Source organism: Notolepis coatsorum (genome assembly GCF_963971535.1).
Source record: "Notolepis coatsorum genome assembly, chromosome: 1".
NCBI lineage: Eukaryota > Metazoa > Chordata > Actinopteri > Aulopiformes > Paralepididae > Notolepis > Notolepis coatsorum.
In genome coordinates this window covers 146,261,706-146,276,974 of record NC_140165.1, presented here as the reverse complement: position 1 = coordinate 146,276,974, position 15,269 = coordinate 146,261,706, and the positions used below count along the sequence as shown (strand labels likewise).

The following is a 15,269-nucleotide window of genomic DNA, read 5'->3' as shown; positions in this document are numbered from 1 at the left end:
AGGCTGTCAACCCAAGCCTGGAACAACTGCGGACGAGGCAGGCGCCAGAAAGGACAGCCGAAACAGCCGCCCCGGCGGAAGGGGCGTATGCTGGCGTTGTCGCATAACCAAGCTTTCAACAGCACGTCAGGAGCGGGATCCGTAGACCACACGGCCCCTGACAGCTGCCCACAGAAAAGCCCATACGATCGGCAGACGTCATGAACGTGCAGGGGCACCCTCAACCGGAGAACCGGGAGTTGACACTGCAGCAACACACCAGAGAACCAACCACCCAGGCATTACCCCATGCAATGGTTGGTCCCATAACCCCTCAGGAAAACCCCGAAACGCACCGGCGGTACCACCGCAGCCCGCGTTCCGGTTCCCAACAGGGCCATCCCGGGCCTACAGGTCAACGGGCATCACCCCGGACCGGGCCCGGCGATACGGGGAGCACAGGATCCCAAAGGAGGTTAACCCCACCCAACAGGCTCCTCAGCGCCAAAACGCAAGAGAAGAGCGTAATATGGAAGACCAGCCCCCAGCACCCCGCACTCGGTACCAACAAGGGGTCCCATAACGCACAACCCTGTGACACCCGGATCGACCTAGCATTTTTCCCCCCGAAAAAACCCTAAGTCCCTCAGGGTACCAGAACAGCAGATCTGCATCCCCAGCGGACAACGGGTGCACTGATCTGGACCAGCGCGACCAGAACCAGTCCCGTGCCCTAACCACGCCGACCTGCCAACCCCAGGAGAAGGGGCAGATATGCGCGTCTGATCCCAACATAAAAAGAAGGCGCCACCCAGACGTGTCGGTATGAACCGCGTCCGGCGGCCCACCCCTAGGGCGTGAGACCCTTCCCATATGCCCAGACCCATTCCGTCATCATCCCCTGACATGAACGGGAACCCATCGACAACACACAGGATGTCGGAAGAGGAAAAACCCCCATCCCAATTGCTCCATAAAAACGCTGTTTCACCAAAGCAAACGAGGCGCGCCAGTCAGCAACGGCCAAAGCACATCCTGAGCCAGCACTATGTGTGCGTTTGGACATACCCACATCAACAATAGGCCGGCTAGACCACCATATTGAATCCCCAAGACGCCCAGGGAAACGACAAGAGGGGCGAGATGCAATCAACTCCATGAATGAACATTCAACTCTTTATAAAATAAAGAAAAGGCATCACATGTATGACCTAACTGCACAGCTGGGAGTAAAAAACCCTGTGTTTTCACATGATTTTAATCCAGTCACTCTTCTTAATCAGAGTGTAAGACCAGATTCCCCCAGAAACACCTTCCCACATGAGACCACGGTCAAGAAAAAGATATGTAAACTGTGAGACACGTGACCAACAGACTCAAGTTTGACACAAAAACGAGCGCAGCAGGTTAAGTCCTGCGCTCTACCCTCGACATCTTTACGACACCAGCTCATGGAAGGCGTCGCCATAGCAACAACGCTATAACGGGCGGGGAAAACCCACCGGATCCTGTCATAACAGGAGTCGGTAGAATACCCCTCCCCCCCCCCCCCTCCCCCGCCAAGCACTGGCTTGGCCCTGACTGGCTCAGCAGGAGGGTCAACAACCTCTAAACCAATCAAGTGGGTAAAGGAGGGGTTTATCCGACACCCCCTCCCGAAAAACACACCTTCTATCCCTACACACAGAAAACAACCGTAGCCATTTTGAAAACCTCCGGTAGAACAAAACACATATAGCATAAGCTAATACAATGTTAGCTACCCACAAAGTGTAAAAGGGATTACAACAAAAAACACAAGTCGCCTGTGCGTGAATCCCATACCCGCAGCCTAAGCTATAGGAAGACGTTGAACGAGAGTAATGGCTAGGCCATGAAAAGTGTGTACGAGCATTACTGCAACTAACAACACAGCGTTGTGAACACATACTTAGTTAAAGCAATGGAATATCACCAGTTCTAATTGCATGTGGAGCATCAAGCTAATAGAACCTATTACCGAGTGTAAGTTGCAGACCTTGCTTAAAAACTCGTAACACAACACAACTCATTCCCCCAACGTAACAGGGTAGATTCATAAAACACAACCCCACCACATGATTTGTATTGAAGAAACACACAGTTTGTTCGGCCAACCACAGTCCCCCTTATATCAGGGAACTTTTTTATTAAATAAATAATATGTGATCAAGGCACAAAATCATAGGGGGGCCGGGGAGGGTGTAGAGGAGGGGACACAGAGGGGGAAAAGTCACTCAACGGCGCCTGCCACCTCGCGCCGCTCGAGTCTTGCCACCCCGGGGAGCCCCGGAGGGACGGTAGGTTACAGTCTGCTGGACACGACGTTCCCTACCGTCTCCTCCGGTCTGGGATGGGCCGGCGGTGGCTGAAGCGTCGTCTCGTCTCCTAGCCCTCTTGGCAGGGCCAGCAGCGGCGGCGGGGGCAGTGGTAGCGGCGACGGAGACAGCTCGACGTCGCGGAAGCCTTCTGCCCCCACCGGCAAGGACGGGAGGCGGAAAATGGGGTTGGAGGATGGATCTCTCCTCTGCCATCTCTCTGCATGTTGAGGTCATCAATAGCAGGGCCTTCCCGAACAGGCCAGCGTCGGAGAGGTCGGCCGTCAGAAGAGGGGCTCTCTTCTTCTCTGGTACACGGGCCTGCTCCAGCCAAAGGTGACGCTGGCCCAGGGTGGCCAGGGCGCGCACTTTACCCATGGCTATGGCTAGCACCTGGGAGAGGTGCAGCACAGCTCCCGCAGCCTGGGTGATCTGATCGCACCTCACCTCGTTCAGATCCGCGCCGCCCGTCATTATCCCCGATACAAATCTAGCCAGGTGGGCGATGTTAGAGGCCGCAGCCAGCGACTGTGTACCGGCGATAAATGACTGGTCACCCCAATAAGCCAATCGCCTAGCCGACCTCCCCTGGAGGACCGGCTTGCATAGGGGCTCCCACACCATATCCGGACAGAGGAGCGCGGCCATCGGATTGTCAAGCCGAGGTACGCCCTCCCCCATACCTTTGACCAACCCCGACACCCGCGTAACTGGTACGTAGGCGGGAGTCAGTCCCATGATGTTGGAGACCGCCTGGCCCCGACGAACATAGGCCCCCATCGATGGGAAAAATGGGTAGACAACGTCCACCCCTCTCACCGGGGGACGCTGCCAGGGATGGCCTATGAGGTCATCAGGGACAGGAGCAGGCAATGGCTGCGGCAGCGGCACACCGTTTGCAGCGGCGGCTACCGCCATGAGCTCGGGAAACAAGGCCCGCAGTTCCCCCTGCGGACCCTCCTCCACCGACCCCGCATCCCTCGCATACAGCAGGCTGCGACTGGTCAAGGAGCCACAATCCGATGCGGCTGACAGTAGGGCATCCTGTTGATGAGGCCAAGGTGGTTCCCCGACATCCTCGAACAAGGCGCCCCGTGGAGCCATTTCCCCCCACCCCGGGGTCTCCGGAGGAGGGATACTCTCCTCCACGGGACCATCATACAAGAACCCGTCCGCCTCCTCCATGAAGTCTTCAGTTTCCATCAGAAATCCAGAGTCGGACGCGGCCTCGCTGGTCTCCAGCAATTCCCCAAACCCAGGCCGTTCGCGTCTGCACGCCACCATGTGACGACGTGAGCGAGCAGACGCAAAAAGTTTTCGTCGCAAATCCCCTGGCTCTAAGACAATCCCCCGTTCATCAACGGGCGATTCCCCAGAAACAGAGGAACCAGAGTCGAGATCAGGCCATCGCCGGAGCGACGGCTCCGAACCCTCGGCTCGTCGGTGAGGAAAACTATCCACCGGCAGTCTCCCGGGCTGGGTCGGCAACCACGAGAGTGGCAACAGCCCAGCACCGGAACGCACGACGGAGGCGGGAATGGAGAATCGGTGGTGAAGAGTAGGTCTAGCGGGTCTACTCTCCGCGGAATACATTATGACCCAAACCTTTTTCTTATATAAACAAGTGAGAGAAGAAAAAGGTTAGGCACAATGTAAACCTAGTCACAACTCTTTTCAACTTATCAACGACACGTCAAGTGGGGTACTACCGAGGCACTTCCTTGTGGTGAAAGCGAGAAGGAGGAGAGCAGGTGACCACACACCTGCTTATGAAGGTAAGCTGATGAGGGGTGTGGTCAGACTAATACTGGTATTAGAGGTACATTTGTGGTTTATTCAGTACGCGTGCACGTACGCGAGATAGTGCAGAAGGCGAAGCCAAGCTAAGCCACTAACGATACAGAACTGCCATGCTCATCTTCCAAAAGGTCCCTTGGCCGTTCACATGAATATATCAGAGTGAACATTGGTTTTATAGGTACCCACAAGCCTCTTCTTTCCAGACATACCCACTTTGTCCAACTTGCATGCTATTTGGGGCAATAATCAAGCAGGTTTGTGCATGTGGTACAAATGTGTCGAACATTCTAACAACTGCCAAAAATGTGAATGTTGGGTTAGGGTTTGTTGTTAGAATGTTGAACATAGAAGATCAATTTTGGTGTCAAACTACACATTTTCTGGGTCAATAAATGTGTTAATGCTATGAAGAATGTCACCAGATGAATATTTGTACCATTCTAACAACATATTTACATAATTTTTTACTTGTTTAACAGTCAGACATGCATGAATCGACTAGACATTTTATTAGGATTAGGGATGTCCGATATTAAAATGTGATATCGGAAATTATCGGTATCGGTTTAAAAAAATAAAAATTATTTAACCTTTATTTACCCAGGCAAGCAAGTAAGAACACATTCATATTTTTTTATTGTCAAAAGTATGCATAATGATGTGTTAATTCCACGACAAGAGATATGTAATGTTAATTACCTGAAATTATTCCGTTTTTGGGGGGGGGGGGGGACCCTGCATATATCAGTATCGGTTGATATTGGTATCGGAAATGAAGAATTGGACAATATCGGTACATCGGTATCGCTAAAAAAGCCAATATCGAGCATCCGCGGGGGGGCGGGGACGCTCTCTCGTTGTCGGAACACAGTGTGAGAAGAGTATTTATGCAGGTGAACACCAGAAAAGCTGCTGGCCCAGATGGTATAACAGGACGCATACTTAAGTCCTGTGCCAACCAGCTAGCCCCTGTGTTCACTGCCATATTTAAATCAATCCCTGGCGGAGTCAGTGGTCCCTGCCTGCTTCAAGATGTCTACCATCATCCCTGTACCAAAGAAACCCTCCCCAACATGTCTCAATGACTACAGACCGGTGGCACTCACCTCTGTGGCCATGAAATGTTTCGAGAGGCTGGTCAAGGATCACATTTGTGCCTCCCTCCCCAGTGATATGGACCCCATGCTATTTGCATACAGGCCAAACAGGTCCACTGACGATGCGGTCTCCCAAGTACTGCACAGCACCCTCTCGCACCTTGACCGCCAGAAGGGGGGCTATGTGAGACTGTTGTTCATTGACTACAGCTCAGCGTTCAACACCATAGTCCCCACCAGACTGGTGGACAAGCTGATCGAGCTGGGTCTGAGCTCCGCTCTGAGCGCCTGGATACTGGACTTTCTGAGCGAAAGGCCCCAGGCGGTCAGGGTGGGGGGTCAGACCTCCAACACCATCACCCTGAGCATCGGGTCCCCCCAGGGCTGTGTTCTGAGCCCCCTGCTGTACTCACTATACACACACGACTGTGTGGCCAAGTTCAGCTCCAACTCCATAGTGAAGTTTGCGGACGACACAGTGGTGGTGGGGCTGATCTCGGACAACGATGAGAACGCCTACCGGGAGGAGGTTGAGGTACTGGAACGCTGGTGCCAGGACAACAGCCTGCTCCTGAACATTGGTAAAACCAAGGAGCTGATCGTGGATTATAGGAGAGGACAGCAGGAGACACACACACCACTGAGGATAAACGGGGCCACCGTGGACAGGGTGAGCAGCTTTAAGTACCTGGGGGTCCACATCTCAGAGGATCTGACATGGTCAACACACATAGACTCAGTCGTAAAAAAGGCGAAGCAGTGCCTCTACCACCTGAGACAGTTAAGGAAGTTCAGAGTATCTGGGAAGATACTCCAGTCCTTCTACTCCGGAGCTGTAGAGAGCATCTTGACTGGAAACATCACTGCCTGGTATGGAAACAGCATGGCACAGGACAAGAAGGCCCTACAGAGAGTGGTGCGCTCAGCCGAGCGTACCACGGGTATTGCACTACCACCCCTGCAGGTTCTATACAACAAGAGGTGCAAATCCAGACCCACACCACCCCAACAACAGCCTGTTCATGCTGCTGAGGTCAGGCAGACGCCTGCGAACCCCAGCTACTAGGACAGAGAGGCTTCGGCTCAGCTTCTTCCCCCAGGCCATCAGAGCCTTGAACACTGAACTCTCCACACACAAGCACACATGAGCACACACACTGTACACGCTCACACACTAGCAGCCACTTTAACATGAGCAAGCACACACTCATGCTGCACACGCCCACACGTATGGCCACTAAGGAAAGGTCACTTTAAAAATAGTATAGTATAACCTGAGATTGTATAAAATAGCAATGTACAGAAAGATCCAGTGCCTCATCCGTAGCTAACAGTGTATTGCACTACCACAGGACCTAGCATGTCCTTCATGCTCTGTAAATAACTTATGTACAGATACCGAGATGCCCCACTATGTTACTTGTTTATTGCACAATGTTGTTTTTATTGGATTCTATTATATGTTGTTACTACTGTATTGCACATCGTTGCGGGCAAGACCACCCGCATTTCATTGTATACTTGTATGCCGTGACAAATAAAACTCTTGACTTGACTTAATTAGGATCACTCGTTACTATAAGAACAAATTATCTCGTAAAGTTATGGCGGAGGGAGGTGGCACAGAGACATAGGAACTTCAATAAATTACATGTATTATTATTAGTACTGTCAGGCGATTAAAAAAAATGTATCTAATTAATTACAAGATTTGTAATTAATTAATCTAATTAATCGCATTTTAATCACATAACCATTTTATGCCTGATATTCTACCTGGTCGTTGTGCGCATGTGCCCCCTACTGGTCGGTCTAGGGAGCCCTGAGGACTACCACATGCTTCCTCCGACACATGCAGAGACAGCCAGCGGCTCTCTTTTCACCTGGCAGCGCGGACTCTCATTGGTGAAGTGTAACGTGTGGGAGGTCACGCTGCCTTCACCACTTCCTGTCTTTTGCTGTGCAGGCGGCGTGAATATTTTCCCTAACGGGGTTGCACTTCCGCGTTCGGTTTGCGCGATCTGATTGGCCACTGACGTTTCTGGTCATGTGACATCTGCGCCAATCGTGTGACGCCTGTTTCTATCACCGGTTAAGCTTAGGCACTCTTTCGAAGTCGGTTAAGGTTAGAGTTTGTCTTAGAGCAGGGCGATAGAACACCAGCCCTCATTCCAAACTCTAACCTTAACCAACTTCGAAAGAGTCGCCTAAGCTTAACCAGTGATAAACTAGGCGTTAGGTAGTTTGCATGCTGTTCGAGGCGGAAATAGGCGCAGAAACAGGCGTCACACAATTGGCGCAGATGTCACATGACCAGAAACGTCAGTGGCCAATCAGATCGCGCAAACCGAACGCGGAAGTGCAACCCCGTTAGGGAAAATATTCACGCGTGCAGGCGCCCAGACCTGACCTGTAGGAGTATCAAATCTAATTGAAGAAGTTATCCCTCTTCTAACAAGAGAGAAACATTTTGATCGATATTGGGAATGGCGATCAGGAATTGGAATAATCTTTTTGGATAACATCTGATCTCAGGTAAGGAATTTATTTTACCAGTCTTAGGATAATCAGAGCTATTTTCACAGAGATATAAGCGTTTGCCCTATGCGTGTGTGTGTGTGTCTGTGTGTGCGCGATCAGGAAATGAGAGAATCTATATTTCAGCCCGCCTCTATAGCGTGCATAAGTACACATTATACTATCGATAATTTTGCGTTTATTTGAAAACGATTCATAAATAGGCCGAAAAATGTCAACGTGTTTGTGTATTCCAGAATATTCCAGTAAATGCCTTTCATCACGGAATCTATATATTTTCCTTGAAACGAGGGCTTTTCAAAATGCTATAAAACGGAAATGAACCGATTAAAAAACAATCCGTTTCGACAATGTTGACTGCAAACAAGTCATTGATAAGTGACAGGCAGATTAGACACCATAATTTAAGACAGAGATTATGCGTTCACAACACTATCATTGAAGTGGGTGGTGGCATTTAACCATGCTTTACCATGTTAATGGCCGGTACTGAAAGTGTTAAACAAGTAAAAAATGATGTAAATATGTTGTTAGAATGGTACAAATATTCATCTGGTGACATTCTTCATAGCATTAACACATTTATTGACCCAGAAAATGTGTAGTTTGACACCAAAATTGATCTTCTATGTTCAACGTTCTAACAACAAACCCTAACCCAACATTCACATTTTTGGCAGTTGTTAGAATGTTCGACACATTTGTACCACATGCACAAACCTAGGGCTGGGCGATATGGCCAAAAATTATATCGCGATATATTTTGGCTATATCGCGATACACGATATATATCGCGATATTTTTACATTTCCTCTAAATCACTTAAAAATGCTTGATTTAACCCTTTGATGCATACAGTCACGCCAATATGATGATTATAATAAGTCCCTGCAACATATGTTTGCATTATTAAACCATGAAGATGCTTTAAAAAATAATTTAATGAAAATGTACTAAGAGTAGTCTACTGACACACTAATAAAAAAAATTATTTACATCTAAGACAATTTATATAAAAACTCTTGGGTGCCTAAGACTTTTACACAGTACTGTGTTTTCTATCCACTTTAGCCAAACACACACACATATATATGTATATATACACACCCTACTGTGAGAAAATAATAATCACACACAAAGGTATAATGGCTTATAGCAGACTTAATGATTTTAGAATATTTCAGATAATGAAATTAAATGTTTATATCATCAACTATCCAGTTAGTATTTATACTGTCTGTAACGTTTGGCTACTTTAAATCATTGAATGTAGAGAGAGAGCGAGAGAGAGCGAGAGAGAGAGAGGGGGCGAGAATGAACAAGAGAGCCAGCCCCCCCCCCTCGGGGTTTGTTCTAGGTTCGCGTTTTGATCGTCTAAGCCAGTGGTTCCCAAAGTCGGGGTCGCGACCCAAAGGTGGGCCGCGAGCAGCCACGGGAGGGCCGCGAGATGATTTAAAAAAAAAAAAGAAAAAAAAAAGTAAAGTAAATTTTTTTTTTGTCAGGCCACTGAACTTAGAAGCAGGCCAGGACAGTGTTTCTAGTTGTATTCTAAAATTCTATTCTATTGTATTCTAAAATGTGACTATATGGTTTTATATTAACTTAATAAATAAACAAAAACTAAAAATCTAATTATTTCAACGAACATTTCAAACTAAATAACAGATTATGCACATAAAACGCTGAAAACAACCGAAGCAACAATAGTATTTTAATGAGGCTATTATTATTATCATTATTATTTTGCAACAAGTTAGCCCTTTCATAAATAGCACATATAAATGAATAACTACCTTGAACTACTTAATAGGATTGAAGTGATATTTGGCTTAAAAAATCGGTCGCCTGGCAAAAAAATAAATAAAAAAAGCCTGACGATGTGCATTGGGCCGCGGCTCTCTGACGCCTTATTTTCTGGGTCCCGGCCTGAAAAGTTTGGGAACCCCTGGTCTAAGCTGCCGTAGGTGATAACGTCACACTCGAATGTAAACAGGAAGAGATGGAGATGGAGACACACAGAGATGGAAATTGAATGATATACAGAAACAAATAACTAATAAATATGAAGTTATGTTTAAACTGCTGTTGTCAAGCGTTGTCAATATAACCCACCCCATTTCCTCACGAATGGAACTAGTCTTGTGGAGTCCGCTTTGACCGTTTACCAGGGTTAGCAGCTATCGCTAGTTAGCTTAGCATAATCCTAATGGATACCTTGGTTAGCAGCTACCGTTAGCTCATTGCTCGTGTCAATTAAATTACATGTTATTAAAGGTCCGCGCTGGTCTGTCTAATGAAATTACAACCGCAACATTATATCGCACTGTATAGCCCTGACTACACTAACGTTAGCCTATAGCTCCGCCGTCCCTTCTCGAGGAAAGCACTGCGAGTGTCTCTCGGCCGCGGGCGGCGCCATATAAACTAAATACTCGATGTTCGCGATGTACTACATCTCGGGTAGAACAATCCGCGATACATCGAGTATACTCTATATATCGCCCACCCCTACACAAACCTGCTTGATTATTGCCCCAAATAGCATGCAAGTTGGACAAAGTGGGTATGTCTGGAAAGAAGAGGCTTGTGGGTACCTATAAAACCAATGTTCACTCTGATATATTCATGTGAACGGCCAAGGGACCTTTTGGAAGATGAGCATGGCAGTTTTTTCTAGGCGAAAATTGAACATAATTTTGAATCAATTCCTATTAGAAACACCTTCCCAACAGTTGGGCTTAATGAAAATGATACCAATGTAAAGCTTAGCTTCTCTAGTTTACAGGGATACCAATACCTTTGTGTTCGCTCAAATATTGAGCACGCTATGGACCAAGATATTTATTAATGGGCAGAACCTTGATTTTACATGGCGGCCATCTTGAAATCCATCATGATGACGTGGCCCCTACCCCAAAATGAAAGCTATGATGATGAGGAACACGTGGGAAAAATGTTGTGCTTTTGTCCGGCGCGTCCACATCCTCCTCAAATCTGGTGCTAAGCCACTGCACTAATCGTCTCCATAGCTATAATACAGAACACACGATGGGTCTGCAAACATCGCTAAAATGGTCAATAACACTGGCGCCATTTAGTAAAGATGGCGAAAGCTGGTGGCAGTCAAAGAGTTAAGGGGTTAAAATGTGTGATTGTGAGATCCTTTAAATACATTTCTTTCCACTTTTTTTTGAGGAAGATGAGGAGCTGAAGTCTTCATACCAATAAAAGGGAAAGGTTACTTACCTCTGCTTGTGCCCAGAAATTGTCTTTATTGGTCCTTTTGATTTCAGACATAGCGTTGGTCTTCTGGTACACTGAGCCCTGTTAAGAAAACAAAGCAATCAACTGACCTATCTCAAACCCTGCCCTCTTTTCTTGATCCTCCAATCACAACTGTTGCTTTCCTTGGACAAAGTGAGGGAAGCAACAGTTGTGATTGGGGGTATCAAGACAAGAGGGCGGAGCTTGAGATAGGTCCATTACCTGATCAATTCTTTCCCCTGATGGCCCAGTTATAGGCTTCATGGCATATTATTTCAAAGCATTTCATCAAAAGTATATAAATGAATCTAAGATACAGTGAAATATATGCAAGTTACCAGATTGTACACAAAACTTTTTTTCCCCATGTCAGTTTGAGAGAATGTCGCAAAACATCCATTGTATTCTAGAGCTCATAAGTCAGATGGCTTAATGTGCCGAGTTATCAGCCTGATCTGGCTTCTCTGTTACAGCAGCAGGGTACAACACAGCGATCCTCATGACGCACACTAAGCCACAGAATTGTAGCAGAGTTGTGTCATATAGTAAACCTGTACTGCGATGAAACCAGACGTATCACACAGACGCACCAAGTTTAGGCAAATTTTAAATGTATCCCTGGCCTAATGCAATCGGCTGACTCTCAGCACATCACATTATTGTTATATTCACATCATGGGTTTAATGCAATTACTCTTAGGTATTAGATATTAGGACAATCAAAGCATGAGAATAGGCCTGAATGTAATGAAAATAAATGTTTACATGACATGCAGGGGTGTAAAAATACAAGAGAGGCGACTGCATCCGACCCTCTGTTGATGAGGGGCCCAAAGAAAGGTCTCTCCTAGGAGTAAATAGTGCCTATGAACTACATAAAATGACTACAGAATTAACATTTATCATGTCAGTTATAGGGTTGGGTACCAAGAACCCGGTACCGAGTGGTACTACTGGTGCCAACATGCGTACAACTGCATGATATCGATAAGTGGAGTCACATAGATATATATATATTTTTTTAAATACCTTATACTATACTAAAATACTAGGTATTGTGGCATGTTTTAGTTAAAACATCCCCATTTCATATAAATTCAGTTGAATTGCAACTCTGCACTGTGCATTCAATATGCAGTGCACTCCTCCATCACATCCAGAGACTACGACTATAAAATGAGAAGGATCACTGTGGTAGTTTTAACGACAAAGAATTGCTGCAAAATAAACACACATTTGTACTAGGGCTGGGCAATTAATCGAAAAAAAAAAAATCGCGATCTCGATTCATAGACCTATGCAATCTCATTTTTAAATGATGAAGATTTTTTTTTAAACTTTTTACTTTACTTTTTTAAATGATGACGATTCTGACTTGAGTTATTTTGTATGTCACAAGAGACTTTTAAGTTTAAGTCAAGCAATTTCATATATGTTATGTTTAAGTTTAAGTCAAGCAATTTCATATATGTTATGTTTAAGTTTAAGTCAAGCACTTTGATATATGTTATGTTGTCCGTTTAAGAAAGAGTGCAATAAATGATTTTATTGAAAAAAATAAGAATCGGGGCGCCCTCGTGGCGCACCGCATAGTGCCTCGCACACCTACGCGGCCGTCCCGGGTTTGCCTCCCGCTCCCGGTGACATTTGTCGCATGTCTTCCCCGCATCTTCTCCCGTTCATCCTCTCCTCCTCTGTCGGTCATGACTCATGTCTGACCATGAAAAGCAATAAATGCTAAAAAAAATAAACCTTTAAAAAAAATATGAATTGTGTGAGAGAATCGTGATCTCAATTCTTAGAGAGAAAAATCGTGATTCACATTATAGCAAGAATCGCGAAGCCCTAATTTGTACATTTTCTTTATATACTAATAAAAATATCGATATTTATTGATAATTTGGTTCCGATTCATCGATTCTTCCAAATGGCATATCGTCTCAGCCTTATGCATAACGACCATCAATCGCCCTTTTGTGGTCAGAAAAGTTGAAGCACTTTTCTCTCACCTACCGCTCAGCCAGCAGTCTCACATGCACTTCGAAAGTGACAGGCAATAAGCAGAACAGCATCATGTCAAAAGAAAAACGCTTAGCTTCACTGAAACAGACAACGACAGCAGCAGATAATTGATCGCATTTTGCACCAATTATCAAGTATCTTTAGGTCGCACTGGTGTGATTTTCCAAACGAAAACATGACTTTAAAGATTTGTTCCAAAGGTACACAAGTGGACATTGTCCATCCCGGTCTCAAAGTCTCTTAATTTAATCTGCTGCCTAAGCCAAACTGCGTGTGTTTGGTTCAGCATCTCTCTCTCCACCCCTCTGTGTCTCGCTGCAAACTTTATGGTAAATGGAATGCATTCATATAGCGCTTTTTATCCAAAGCGCTTTGCAACTTATGCCTCACATTCACCCATTCACTCACACACCGACGGTGGAGGCAAGCATGCAAGGTGCCAACCTGCTCTTCGGGAGCTAGAAGTTAAGTGTTTTGCTCAAGGACACTTCAACATACTGCCGGGAGGAATCGGAATCAAACCGTAAACCTTCAGATTACCAGATTACCTTCTGAAGCGCTCTGTCGCATTTCAAGAGAAATATGCCTCTACCTCCCTGTACAGTGCTTCAGCAAATCAACCAGTACCACAAGCAGATGAAAGAATTCTGTGAAGATTACAGGGACAGCCAGTGAAAAGTCCAGCCTAGCAGTGGTCTTTTTATTTTTTGCAGAGTTTCAATGGCTAAAGTACAACAACTAGACAATTAAATGCACTGTACATACTGTAAGCAGTCTGGTGCAGCCATGTGTTGGAGCTGAGGGGCTGTCCCCCTGGTTGTGGGCTTTCAGAGGCAGGACAGAAGGAACAGAGCGAGCGAGTGCCGGTTATGAGTGTACAGTAACTACGGTTTTATGATCGAACAAGAGATGAAATTCAAATGTAAAACTGCACTATGTAGCTTGGGGAAAAAAGTTGGAACCTCTGAAAACTCAAGATAGTTCTATTAATAAAGTGTATCAAGAGGAAAACTAGATCCCTGGAACATGCTATCATGACCTAGAGATGATCTGTGGTGTCCTACCCCTGCCACATTTGCAACATATAGAAGCATCTTTTATGGTTAATGTTTTAATGTAATTTAATACAATAACATATCATTTCAAGCATGTTTCTTCTCAAAACTAGATTTTTAAAGAAGGAAATTCAGTGTTGGCTTAGTTTTTATTAAAAAGGATAAAAAACAACATCGTTTTGAAGTATCAATTTTGGCACCGGAATCGGAAAAATATCAAATGATACCCAACCTAGTCAGTTATAAGGAGGAAGGATTCCTGCACTTGGCCCCACTGTGACTTGACTACGCTAGTGATGACATTGGTCAGGATGTTTTCTTAAGAGATGGTGGACACCACAACAGCCCAAATAATAGTGACTTTATCGTACTGACCACATATACTTCGGCAAATAGCCTAGACAGGATCTATAGCAGTAAGAGAAATGATGCCTACCACAGGGCCTTGGGGACCAGAGTCCTGGAAGCGACTGGATTCTTTGTGGAAGTTGTAGTTGGCTCCTGAGGCCTTGGCCACCTTTTGCATAATCACCTCAGGCTCCACATCCTCCTCTGCACGGGCATTTATTGTGACATGGGCCCCCTGGAATATTAAAAAAAAAAGTAGTTCATATGGAATGATAAACCATTTCTCCCTCTGTTGCACAGACAATCAAAACCAACAGTTAGTTATAACCAAGTCATTTGATTGAACAAGAGGCATTCCATGAGACTTTTAATTTTTTTTTAATTATGTTTTTGGTAGATTTTTTTAATTTGTTTGTTCTACCGGGCAGTCCGGTAGAGGGAGAGAGAGAGGAAGAACGGGAGACAGAGTGGGGGGAAGACATTCGGCAAAGGACGCCGGGTCCGGGAATCGAACCCGGGTCGGCCGATTCGCAACGCAGCGCATTACATGGGTCGCCACTTGGGTGCCCATTCCATGCGCCTTTTAACTATATGCATCACTCCACAGCACAGGTGTTCAGCATCGGTACGCTCTGCCCCTCCCCCAAGAGGGAGGAGGGAACCACAGCGCGTTTCTCCAGTTATTTTGAAAAGTCTTTGGTAACTTGTAGAAGATGACAGAAAAGCAGCCTTTGGTCGAGAATGTGAAACAAATTCAGTCATCCAGCAGTAATGTGTGTAGAACTATACAAAGTAGCATGTTTGTGTAGAAAAAAACGTGTGTTCAGGTT

The 15,269-nt window shown here is 45.9% G+C and overlaps 1 protein-coding gene across 2 annotated transcripts in view; it reads right to left on the bottom strand.

Annotated features, from left to right (window-relative positions):
* Positions 1-15,269, bottom strand: part of dbnlb (drebrin-like b) — a 45,221-nt gene that overhangs the window by 18,554 nt on the left and 11,398 nt on the right. For both annotated transcript variants that reach the window (XM_084313345.1, XM_084313346.1), the window contains exons 5-6: positions 14,528-14,674; positions 10,997-11,074 (exon numbers count right to left, since the gene is read on the bottom strand). In XM_084313345.1, coding sequence (XP_084169471.1) covers positions 10,997-11,074; positions 14,528-14,674 — 225 coding nt within the window. The remainder of the gene's footprint in view (positions 1-10,996; positions 11,075-14,527; positions 14,675-15,269) is intronic.